Source organism: Kryptolebias marmoratus, linkage group LG1 (assembly GCF_001649575.2).
Source record: "Kryptolebias marmoratus isolate JLee-2015 linkage group LG1, ASM164957v2, whole genome shotgun sequence".
NCBI classification, from domain to species: Eukaryota; Metazoa; Chordata; class Actinopteri; order Cyprinodontiformes; family Rivulidae; genus Kryptolebias; species Kryptolebias marmoratus.
In genome coordinates this window covers 34,625,380-34,637,605 of record NC_051430.1, presented here as the reverse complement: position 1 = coordinate 34,637,605, position 12,226 = coordinate 34,625,380, and the positions used below count along the sequence as shown (strand labels likewise).

Below are 12,226 nucleotides of genomic sequence, written 5' to 3'. Positions count from 1 at the left end.
CACGAGGACAAAACTCCAACCGACTGTCTCCGGCACGAGGAGAGTTGGGGGGAAGCTCGCGCCGAGCAGTTAAGTTTTCGGAGTTGCCGAGCGTCTCGGTGCCGCCGCCGGCCGGGCCTTGTGAGGCCTACAGTCCGTGGCCAGCCGTGGCTGCCGAAGAAACACGGCCGTGAAGACAGAAAGGGGGGGAATTTCTTTTTCTTTTTTTCCTTTCTTAAAAAAGCTGCCCCTCCGGGGTTCGAACCGGCCGCGAGCGACGCGCCCGGGGTCCCGCGCGCCGCTCTCGCTTCCCTTCTCCCCACCACCCCCTCGCCCCGAGGCCGGGCTCCGTGCCGATAGATCGATGGCGAACGTGCCCGCTAATTTTGAGTCGCTCCGAACTGCACCGCGACTCCGGAGAGCGCCTCGGACTGATTCAAGCAACAACAACAAAAATAAACACAAAAAAAGAAAAAGAAGCCCGCACAACAAACACGAGCCACCACGGTGCATAGAAGATACACGGCAAAAAACTAGCACAAGGCCGACACCGAGCCACTAAAACCGGAGGGGCTTCCCACTTGTCCCGAGTTGGTCCGGCGACGAGTCCACGGGCGGCGGGAGTGTGGAGAAATCCCACTTTGTTTTCCTTTTTTTTTTGCGGTTCCCACTCACCTTAGCAAATCCACCTAAAGAGACGACTCTCATGTAGAGAGCGTTCAGGTCCAGCTCTCTCCCACCCACGATAGGAATCTTCTTGAACGGCGATCTGTCGGGGATAACACACGAAATCAAGCCACACGCCGTCAAAATAACACTCCGGCCAACTCGCACGCTCGTGCAGGCGAGGTTTAAAGTTAAGATTTGAGGAAAAAGACGCCCCGATCTCACCCTCTGCTTTGGTGGAATTGCCGCAGCTCGTCCAGGAAAGCCTGTCCTTTCCTCCGCTGGTCTGGTAGATTCTTCCCCGTCGAATTTGCCATGGTCTTCGCATGCAGACACGGTTAAAGCCCACTTCAGTCGCTTCCTAAGACGCCAAGGATCCCATACTCCGCCGGCGCTCAGTCATTCGCCGAGCTGAGTGTTTAAAAAGTTAAAGAAATAGCTGGTAGCAAGGAGAGCGGCAGCTCGCTAATAAAGACTGATGCACACAGAAAGCAAGCCCGGGACTAAGTTCCAGCGAACAGTCACAAATACGGTCGATTTACCGGTAGATTAGGAGCGCCATGGCGGAAAGTGTTGAATTAATGCTTTTTGGTCGTTTGGAGTGGTTTGACAGTGTGGTACGGACGCAGCTCCGAGGCTATCGCGCACACTGTAGAGCGGCGGAGAGGGGATCCAGTTCTCAGACAAAAAGACGTGAAGGCCGCGGAGCCCGGCCTGCCATGCGCGCAGCGCCCTCTGCGGCCAGCGGCGGTACTGCGCCGGCCGAGGGGGCCGCGCGACCGCCGGAACAATAGAGCCCGTTCTCCGCGTCAGGGACCGTCTGACAATATTCTGTGGCGGGGGAGCGTAAATACATGATAAATACAGAAAAACGGGTCAAAATGTTCATGGAAGCATCCCGTTGGGGGCAGGGGGGGGATAATTCTAATTAACCCAGCTTCCTTATTATCCCAATCAAGCGTGTTATGCTTGGCAACAAATGATTTTAAATTTAAATTGCTTTTTCAGACCCAACACTCCCTACATGCTGATATTAGCCAAGCAGCTAAGGATAGCGGAAGAGTCAAAACTGATATTTCTATAAAAAATAAAGTAAAGCTGTTATTTAGCGTATTTATACTTTGTTTATTATTTGGTCCATCTTTTATGCTGTATTAATAAAGAGGCTAAACTTGATTGAGATCGCAGGGTGATAAATGGAGTTGCCAGTGAGGTTATTTGGTAATTTCAATGATTACAGTTTTTGCTTTTGTTTGTTTGTTTTTTCTTGGCGCGATCTGTTGCGGGACTTGCGGGAAGCCGCCGTCGCTCGCTCCCCCGCATCAAGGAGGCGACTTTCCTTTCCCTTTTTTTTTTTTTAATCTCACGGGAGGGTTGAAAAATTCCTCCCTGGTCCCTTTTTTTCTCTCTCTCGCAGGAACTGCCAGGCGGATATCTTCTTCTTGATGGGGTTACATTCAACCATTACACGTACCCCTTTGCTCAATGAAAAACCTGTCACAAAATGGCGGAGACGTACGTTAGCAGACCCCATTTTGAGGAATTGACACCAGACAGCGGAAAACATTCGTGTCGTCGCGTGCGGTTTGGAAAACGGTGCTGTTTTTGCAGTTAAACCGCCGCGAGTCCGGCTCGCGCGCCCGTTTGGACTCCCCACCTCATCAAACGAATTCTGGGCTAACGGCTCCACGGCGCTAGCTCGTTAGCTTAGCAAGCGTTTAGCTAAACATCTACCGGGCTGCTTTAAAAAGGGTTTATTTAAATCCAGCTATTTTCTGAGGGCTCGTTTAACTCCAGATCTGTAGTCCAATTCGAAACATTTACATTAAACCGCCATTTAAAGGAGAAAACACGTCATTTCGTGTTGATTTCTTTCTTTTTTTTACGCTAGCAGCGCTTCTCTTTAGCGTGTCAAATTCCACCACCGCTAACGAGATTACCCCCGGCGTGGCTCGCGTATAAATCACGAAATATTTCAGTCGTGATCCTTCGTCTGTTTATTACTAAACGCCGAGCCGTTCTAACCGGAATTGGTTTGATGAAATTTGTTAAATTTATGCGAAAATGGGTTTTAAGAATAGGCTAGTTCCGAAGCTAACAGGCTAGCTGCTCGTGCGTTCGCAGTATTTGTAGCCTAAGACACATAATGCTGCACTTTGGCATAAACAGTTTGTGTTTTCAGGAACTCTACAAATTATATAGCCAGTATTTAATACTTATTATTATCTGAGGATGCATATTATTGTTTGGTATGTTTATATACACTTTAACAGGGCTAAGGCTGTTTTTATTATCATTATTAAAGGTAACAGTTGCATATAAGTGGTGTTTTTATTGGATCTGCAGAAAGTAGACTTAAAAAATGAGCAGCATTTTGTTATTACTGGGTTATTTTAGTGTTAAACCAGTCTGCTTCAGTTCATGTATTTGTGTGCGGGTCTGAAAAGTAGTTTGTATTTGATTCAGATTAACGTGTTTGCCTTTCTTTTCTTTTTTTTAGATTCAGGAGATGCTTTTGAACAACTTGGCTGAAAACGTGCAGAACAAATTCATTCTTTTCAGCCATTTGTTTGAATGTTTTGCCTCGTTTTAACCACAGTAGTATAATTACAGGGAGGGCTTCTGAACAGGTTCGTTTTATTGAACGTTAAGTTTGAAATTAAACCCACGGCACCAATTAGGGAGATGAGAGGCTTAATTAATGCCTGTTGCAGCAAGAACTTGACATGTTTATGTTCTGAGGAGATACATGGAAAAGGGAACGTATGGTTGGAGTTTGAGACGCTCTGGGCCTACAGGAAATCGAAGAGACGGCGGACGCCGTACAGTCAGATGTGCCGCCGCCGCCGAGACGCTCATCCGATGTGACAGTCAGGCCTCTGGTGGCATATGGTGCGAGAAGGGGGCCAGTAAGCCCACGCTGACCCCCCAGGCACCCAAACAAAAGGTCCCAGCAGGACTCTCAGCAGCCCCTCCGCCTCCCTGAGCGCTCATCTGATGGCAAAGGGCTCCATCTTCTGGCCCTAACGGCTCGCCGCGTCCCCTCAGGAGCGTATCGATCCAGCTGTGTGACTGATACAGTCACAGCTGGATCAAGGTGCATGCTGGAAGGCAAAAATAACAAATAAATGAAAAATGTCTTTATTTGTCCCGGCCAGTTCAGAATAATTTCATCTGTCCAAACAGCGCCCTGTTCCTGTGTTTAACATTGTTATTTAAATAAAATAAACTTTATTAAAAAAACATTGAAAGCTGTCAAAATAAAGCTTAAAGTCTACCCATATTAGGCCTAAATTTATTGATTAAAAACATTCTCTTTTTAACTAAACAGACTTTGTGTAATACTCCACCGTCACCACTAGGGGGCAGAAATGCCTCATTTTGCCAAGTCTTATAGCACCATAATAAAATACATTGAAAACTGGTCTTTCTTGTCTATTTTAGTCAGTAAATATGTCAAAAAAATGTCATATGTGTAAATAATTTACACCCTTTTTTCCTGCCCACATTCGGCCTACATTTACTGATTAAAAACTTTCTCTTTTTAGCTAAACAAAACCGATTTTAGCCACAAAACACAGACTTTGTGTAATACTCCGCCGTCACCACTACGTAGCACAAATGCCTCATTTTCCAAGTATTTAACCCTTTTAGCGCCATAATAGATGCATTAAAACCTGTTTTTTTTTGGTCAATAATTGTCAAAAAATGCCCTATGTGTAAATAATTTACACCCTTTTTCTAGGAGAAGTAGAACTTTATAAATCTGTCAAGTATTTACCATTCTTATGTAATTAAATGCGTAAAACTGTTATAAGAAGAACAGGACAAAAATGGAATTGGATTTTCTTCGACTTTTTTTATTTTATTTTTTAGTTTGAATGACTAAAATTCAAAAAAGGTAGCAAGCTGCTGTGTCACCGGTGATCCCTGTGGTTTTAAAAGGGTTTAACTCTTAAAAAGGCTTTACTATTTCCTGTTTATAGTCGGAAAAACTAGTATTTGTAATATTTCAGATTTTTTTTTTTACAATTTCATATACTTAACTCGTGTTTTATTCTGATACTTTGATCAAATGGATCATTTCTGTTTATATATCATGTTTGTTTAACCAAGAGCCAATCTGAATCAATATTTATTGAAAACATACATAAATTAACCTATTTTTAGACATAATATGTCAAATTATTCATATACAAATATCAAATAACTTTTCCCAGTTTTATATTACATTGAATTTAAAGCAAATATAGTTTAATAAACAAAGAAGAATAGATTTAACTTAAAAAAGACACATCATTAGCATTCATTTCTTATGTTTTAACGTCAGCTTTTAAAAAAGATTTTTTTCTTACCACAATCCATTAAAACTCTATCAACAAAATCTACAGCTACTAATAATAGCTTTTAAACAAGAAGAAAATATGTGTCCCCTTTGTTGTCTGTCCTGATTCTTTCTCTCCAGCCTCTCAGCTGTTAGATTGTAAATGCTGATCAGTAAACAGCTGGAACTTGTTATTTATTAGTATTAGTAGCTTTAGCTAAGCTGAACATATTTGAAAAAAAAAACTGCATATAATGTCCCATTGAAGACATTAGCTTTCTGCACCTCAACATTACCGGTTGTCTTCATTCAGGGAGACTAGCTTTAAAGTTTTATTTTATTTTAAAATAAAATATATTTACATTTTGAACTCCTAATTGTTCGAAAACAACGTGTTTTTTATGTTCCTGAGGTTCTTTTCATCCCAAACAGCTGGGGGAAATTAAAACAACAGCTTGGGGTAGATGAGGGGGGCCACCAATATTTTAGGGGTGGCCATTGCCCCCACGCCCCACCCCCGTTGTGGCGCCCCTGCTTGTCACGTTAAATTATTAGAAAATTAAACCCAAACGACGGCTTGGTTTAAGAGAAGGAAACCGTAGTTTCCTTCTCTTAGTTTTTTTATACGCTGTAACATGTGGAGCATAATGTAAGTAGGTCAGCATGTTCCACTGCAGGGTAAACAACTGTGGCCAACAATGGAGGAACTCTGCTGCACTTTAACCCTTTACGTCAGGGGGGTTAAACCCAGAGACGCAAGGGGGCCAAAATTAAAAATTTGGTCCAATCGCGATCAATATTTGTTAACAATTACATAAATTAATTAGTTTTAGATGTATTATGTCAAATCATTCATATAGAAATATTAATGAACTTTTCCCAGTTACAGATTATACAGAATTTAGAGCAAACAGACTTTAATGAACACAGACAAATAGATCAAACTTCAAAAAGCTCATCATTAGCAGTCATTTCTTACGCCTCACTCAGCTTTTAAATGAAGTTTTTAACATTAAAACAGACAAAAACCTGATCATACAGAAATTAAAACTATATATTGTTGGTTTCTAAGTCACTGTCAGAGAAAACTTCATTTTTTTTTAAAGCAAAATAAGAATCAGAGATTCGATCTGAACCAGACTGGAGGGCCGGATGAAATGTTACAGAGGGCCGGATCTGGCCCGCGGGCCTTGAGTTTGATGATGGTTTTAATTGTGCTAGTTTACTAGTAAAATAAAATTAAAAAAAAGCTTTAGTTAACGTTGTTGTGATGTTTGACTCAGAAGTATTAAAAATCACGGGGATGAAAAAGTGGAAAAGTGTCTTTTGGGGTCATGAATATTGATGGGATGTTTACTCTGGCCAGCGAATAGAAATCGTCCTCGAAATGTACATTTTGACAATTTCTTTCCGCTAAACCGAGCTGAACCAACGTGTTTTTTCCTGCCGCACCGAAAACAACAACATCCCAGGAACAGAACAGTATCTGGTTTCAGGGAATTTAAAAACGAGCTCACCTGACTTGTTATGGAGGCAGGCATTTATCCCAGAGCAGATTGTTGACATGATTTCACTCCACAAAAGGACGAGGGTGCGGCCGAAACACAAGCCTCCTTCTTCCCCTGGAGACAGAAATGTCCTAAAGACGCTCTTTGATGTGGATGAACTCATCCCCGTCATTGTTGGCTCTAAGAGGCCACGGTGGTCTGAATTCCCATCAGATGTTTGTTACTGTAGGTAGGAAAGAAGCCTGTTGGTCGGGCTAAGATTACCTGAAGGAATGCATATCACCCGCCACCCAAAACCTTAAAAGCTCTTGTGATGAGAAGGAACAGAGCAGTTTGTAAATAACATGAAATCCCACGAGATGTGGACCATGTGTTGAAGATGACTCTCAGCGACCGCCACGCCAAGTTTTAGCACAAAATCTGCCAAACTCATCGAGTTATAGTCATTTATGTATTCTCTAAAGCTGATTAGCTGCGGCAGCCATCTTGATGTGAATCGTCCCCAAAAGAAAATCAGTTGCAGACGCACACCCAGCGTTGACTTCCTGAAAGTTTTGTTCAAATCCATCCAGTGATCCGTGAGATATTCTGCTAACAGACAGACAGAGCTGACTCTAACAGCTAATGACAGAGTTTTGGAAACAAAAGGATGATGTAATCAGTTAGCCCTTGGAGCATGAATTGAGCATGACTCTCAGCTACGACCACACCAAATTGTAGCTTGATGTTTGCCGAACTGACCGATTTGAAGGAATTTTTGTGTGTTTGGAAGTTGCCTGCCTGTGGCGGCCATCTTAACTGGGTCTGGCTCCAAAAGCGAATGAGCTGTAGCCGTACATCTAGTGGTTGCTTTCTGAGAGTTTCGTTAAAATCGGTCCAGTGGTTCGTGGGATATTTTGCTAACAGACAGACAAGGCAATTAAGCGCAGACCTGGACCTCAGATTTGACCTAATGAGTATGTGACGTCACTGACTGATTATGGTGACGTCACTGATACAACCCGTCTGAACGCTTGTTCACCTGATACCTTATTTATCACTTCTTCTTGTAAACCCTATTTCCCAGGATCCCATCCAGTAAAGCCATATTCAGGTGTCGCCGAGGCCCCGCCCCCCCGAGCCGCTTCCGCACTCCTGATTGGCTGATTCGAACAGCGCTGCCCATAACAACCCCAGCTGCGGCAGCGGATCATAACTGATTTACCGAACCGAATAAACGCGTTCGAGCAACGAAACCGGACCCAGAGGTTCTGCTTGGTGCCGTTTCCGGTAAGTTTGAAGGTTGTTTTTTTTAAATTTCCTGTCGAAGGGAGAGTTTTGTTGCTGCTGTTTTCCTAAAATCCACAAAGAGAGCCTCGTGGAAGTTTTTTTTTTTTTCCAACACGATTCGGAGGAAAACAGAAAAAACTAAACCCTTTCTGGTGTTTTTTAAGACGTGTATCGCCCTGAGTCGTTTTCTGTCTCCACAGTTTGCTCGGTGTTGACAGAAAAATAAAAATAAAAGCGCCAGCTGCAGTAAAAAGTTTAGCTCTGCAAACATCTGTCCTTGATTAGCTAGCTTAAAGCTATTCCAGGTAAAGTGTGTGTGTGTGTCTGTCCCACACACACACACACACATGGCTTAAAAAGAGTAACTGGACCATCCAGTGTTGATTTTACACAACCCCGTTCTTGTTTAATTGGCTTCCTCAGGTCCTCCATTGAGCGAGAGGCGACCTCTACTGCGCATGCGTGTCCATCCTTGATTGGCAGCAGGTAAGAGGATGAATAGTTTCATTAGTTCATATTTATATTTACACCGTGTTTGCTGAGCTGTTGCGAGGTAATATAGAGGCTAATAGGATCATGGTAAGGTGGTTTGTTTGGATGAGGGTTTATGTTGCTGGTTGTAGGTCCGAGCGCTCGGGGCTCGGATGTTTCCTCCTGCTGGTGCACCTACCACACACACACTCACACATTCACACTTTAAGTCTTACATTATCTGTGTTTAAGTCTGTCTGCCCAAATATCTACAGTTGTATATAAACAGCTGATCTCTTCATCAGCTGATCATGTCATTAAAACATCCCTCCCAGAAAAACACACAAACATCACAGATTCAACAGGATTTTCCTGATTTCTGATCAATTAATTTGAATTAAACACATATCATAGCTGCTCTCAAGTTTGGATCTTCCTCTCCATCCTCTCAGCTGTTAGGTTGTAAACACTGATCAGTAAACAGCTGGAACTTGTTATTTATTAGCTAACCTGAACATTTCCAGGCCTCCTCTTGATGCTCAGACACAACTTCCTGCTGTCTTTCAACCACTTTGAAAAGCTTTCTTTCCTGCCTCCATCTTTATCTTTCTGCCTCTCCATCTTTAGCTCTCTGTCATCAGACGACTACACGACTCACACAAAAACAGTGGAAGTGGGCGGGGCTTACAGCACATTTAGCCGCCAAAGTCACTAGATTTGTCGCTAGTTGCTTTAAAAAAATGCTAGAGGGATCTGAAAACTCACTAAATATAGCGTTAAAGTGACAAAAAGGCTGTGTGTGGTTTTTTTTTTTTTTTTTTTTTGCGTGGGAAATACAAAGTGTGGCGTGTGAGGGCCAAATGTGGGACTTTAGGCTGTCCTGCACAGGGTGATGCGGGACAGGGGGGCTAAATGTGGGACGGTTGGCAGGTATGCGCCTATTGTGTCAGGACAATGAAGATGTTAATGTTGAGTCCTGCTCCATGGTGCAATCCTGGTTTCCTGTGGGATGAAGGGGGAAATTTAAAAAAAAAAAAAAAAAAAGGTGCTTCCTGTAAAATCTGCAGCATCTTTCGATTGAATCTTCCATCTTGGTGAAAAGGAGGCGCTCGAGGTTTTAATGATTTGAAAAGTTTTTTTTTCACTTGGCTTCAGGATTGGAGTTGGGATCATTTGAAGGACGTCCTCCACGTCAGAACTTGCAACTGGGCTCGTTTAAAACACTTTGACCCTAAAGTCCGACCATTCCTTGAAGAAGTGCATATCGCCCTTTTATGCTGGAGTTTTAGGCTGAAATAATAATAATAGCTGCTTTTGGTCAAACCTTGAATAAAGTTTTGATGACTCTCAGCTGCTCAAGCACCAAACTTCAGCACAATATTTGTTCAGGTTGATTACATTATAACCATTTTGTGTTTCTTCTAAGGCAGGGGTGGCCAATCCTGGTCCTCAGGGTCTCCATCCTGCATGTTTTCCTTGTTTCTCTGCTCCAACACACCTGATTCAGAGGTTAAATCACCTCTTCATGTTCTGCAGAAGCCTGTTAATCACCCATTGATTCAGATCAGGTGTGTTGGAGCAGAGGAACAAGGAAAACCTGCAGGATGGTGGCCCTGAGGACAGTTTAATGGTAAAATTGAAACCATTATCTTCCATCTGTTGGCACCATGGATGTATTTATTTAAATTTAATTTCAGGCTTGTCTCATGTAGATCCAACCCAATCATGATTCTGTTGCTGCTTCCTTTTAGTTTTTATTATAAAGGAGGAGGATCAACCTCATTTTTCCCATAACTTCATAATCACCATCTGCTTGATCTTTTGGCATCAGGCCTCACGCTTAAAGGCTGCCACACACACGCACACACACGTCTTCCTGTAAGCTGCATCCTAAATAAATGAGGGGTAATCCAAGATTTTATTATCATCCCTATTGTGGGGCAGCGTGGCCCATATGGAGCCTGAAGCATCCTTAACTCATTAAGCCTTCTTTGTCTCATCTGTGTGTGTGTGTGTGTGTGTGTGTGTGTGTGAGACGTTATGCATTATTTATACGTGTTGTTTTCAGAGGAGTGAACGAATACAGCAGGGTCTTCACTTTTTTGTTTCCATCTTCAGCAGAGATCTGCTCTTTTTTAACAGACATTAAACTCGTCTCTTCCCAACAAGTTCAGCTCGAATTATCTGCCACTTCCTGTCGAGGGTTTTTATCAACACACTTACATTTCGTGTGGGGGTTATTTAAACGCGCTTCAGCAGAATTCGAACTTTGATCGTAATATTTACATGAAGTTTGGATGCAAATGTTGTCATAAGCTGTAGAAACTTGAATTGAAAAGCTATGGGAGCTGATTAAAGGGTATCTTACCTGTTGTAGATGGCTATTAGTGCTAACGACTACTCCAACCTTGAAAAACGTAATCCTGTTAAGTTATTTGTTGGCAACTTTACTGGCACGCCATTTCCAGAAATGTCCAAAATGAACATTTAAGGTGGAAGATGGTTTTGTTTTATCAGATAATGAATCTTTTATCTGACTGTAAACCTCTCGTTTGGGAAAGGTGGCTGTTTCAGATTAATTTGGTGCTCAAAGACACCCCAAACTCAAAATTGTCCTTTGTCTCACTTTGCAAGCTTGGTAAAATAAAATCCTGTCAGGATAAGCGGTGTTTTAATGACGCATCTACGACCCGTACCCCTTCCTTTCAAAATGGAAAAAACATAAATCGAAGCTGAAATCAATCCAGCAGTTGGAGTTTATTTTGAAAGAATTCTAAACAGGAAATGGTCGCCGTCCACGCTGATCCATTGGACCAGTGAAAATAAAGTCATCCTAATATCCCCGGCGAGCAGGATTAGTAGCAGCACACGTCTCTGTACCTGAAACCCATCATTCATTAAAGTTTGGTTTTTTAGCTGTCCAGGGGGGTGGGGTCAGCATTGTTGAATATTTGAAGACAAATCAAATGATTCCCAACGGATTCAAAGAGCGTTTTTGGCCTTAAAGTTGCCTGACCCCATAACCCATGTTTCCTGCCAACACGCTGACTTTTATCTTCCGTTTGTGTCAACTCCAAGGGTGATCTCGACTGATTTTTACCAGCTAAACGTTGGTGGGTTTGACTCCAAAGCAACCTCGGTCCTCGAGGACTTGAAGCCCGATCCTGAGTCAGCACCGAGGGGCTTTCGTGTCCCAGACCTGATTAGCGTCAACCAATCAAAATGGGATTGCAAGGTGGCTTCCCCCACTCATTCAAGCCTTTAAGATGGGCTTTACTCGCACCGTCCCGCCTCGAAGGACGGCCCGTCCCGACAAGGACAGGAAGGTCAGGAAGATAATTTAATCCTCCCTGAAAGGACATTGGTGTTTAATTAGAACACCTTGAAAAGGCCCATCATTAAAGACCTGAATGTAAGGCCGTTGATGTAGTATTTAAACATTTTTCCTCTCGGCACGGGGCAGCAGTGAAAAGGAGGCTTGGCTCTGAATGACAAAGTCATTAAGTCCAGACACAAAGGGCTCAGCAGGAAGGACTCTAATAGAGGTGGAGCTGGTTTTCCCCCCGAGACTGGTTTTGTCCAGCTGAACCCCCTCTGGACTCCAGTGAAGGTTTGCTGGCCGGCAGCCGATTCACACTTCAGGGAAAAGAGTATTACTCACCGGATCTGTCTGCTGTAATTAGCAAATTAAAGCCTGGAAAAAAAGCAGCACGGCCTTCAGAAACATGACGATTTTCTCGCATAGTTTTCACTATGTTTGGACCAAACGGTAGTCAGACCCTCCAGGATTTCACGATGTTGTGATCGCAACTATTAACGCAAAATCAAGCAAACCCAGCGCAACTTTGCCCAAAACGCTGCAACTTTAACCCAATATTTATTGTTTCTGAAGTGATTCGCCACCGTTTCTGCGGTCTAGTCTCTTCTTTGTGGGTTTGTGTAGCGTGGAATACAAAATAAGCCCAAATAACTCAGGAAGAAGACACGTGACGTCACTTCCTGTTAACAT

General features: G+C 43.0%; 2 protein-coding genes and 1 long non-coding RNA gene across 4 annotated transcripts in view; 1 reads left to right on the top strand and 2 right to left on the bottom strand.

The window, feature by feature from the left end:
* Positions 1 to 1,373, bottom strand: part of arid2 (AT rich interactive domain 2 (ARID, RFX-like)) — a 29,738-nt gene extending 28,365 nt beyond the window's left edge. The window contains exons 1-3 of the mRNA XM_017431590.3: positions 1,188 to 1,373; positions 871 to 1,056; positions 655 to 748 (exon numbers count right to left, since the gene is read on the bottom strand). Of these exons, the coding sequence (XP_017287079.1) occupies positions 655 to 748; positions 871 to 962 (186 nt within the window). The 5' untranslated portion in view covers positions 963 to 1,056; positions 1,188 to 1,373. The remainder of the gene's footprint in view (positions 1 to 654; positions 749 to 870; positions 1,057 to 1,187) is intronic.
* A 1,571-nt stretch (positions 1,374 to 2,944) lies between these two features.
* On the bottom strand, positions 2,945 to 7,013 carry LOC119617776. The gene is made up of 2 exons (XR_005234185.1): positions 6,487 to 7,013; positions 2,945 to 3,749 (listed from the first exon to the last, which is right to left on the bottom strand). It is a non-coding gene; the product is annotated as an uncharacterized LOC119617776 (long non-coding RNA).
* Positions 7,014 to 7,595: 582 nt separating this feature from the next.
* gas2l3 (growth arrest-specific 2 like 3) overlaps positions 7,596 to 12,226 on the top strand; it is a gene marked incomplete at its 3' end in the record, with an annotated part of 139,261 nt that continues 134,630 nt past the window's right edge. The window contains 2 exon segments of one of the 2 annotated variants that reach the window (XM_037979976.1): positions 7,596 to 7,746; positions 8,170 to 8,232. 2 annotated transcript variants of the gene reach the window in all.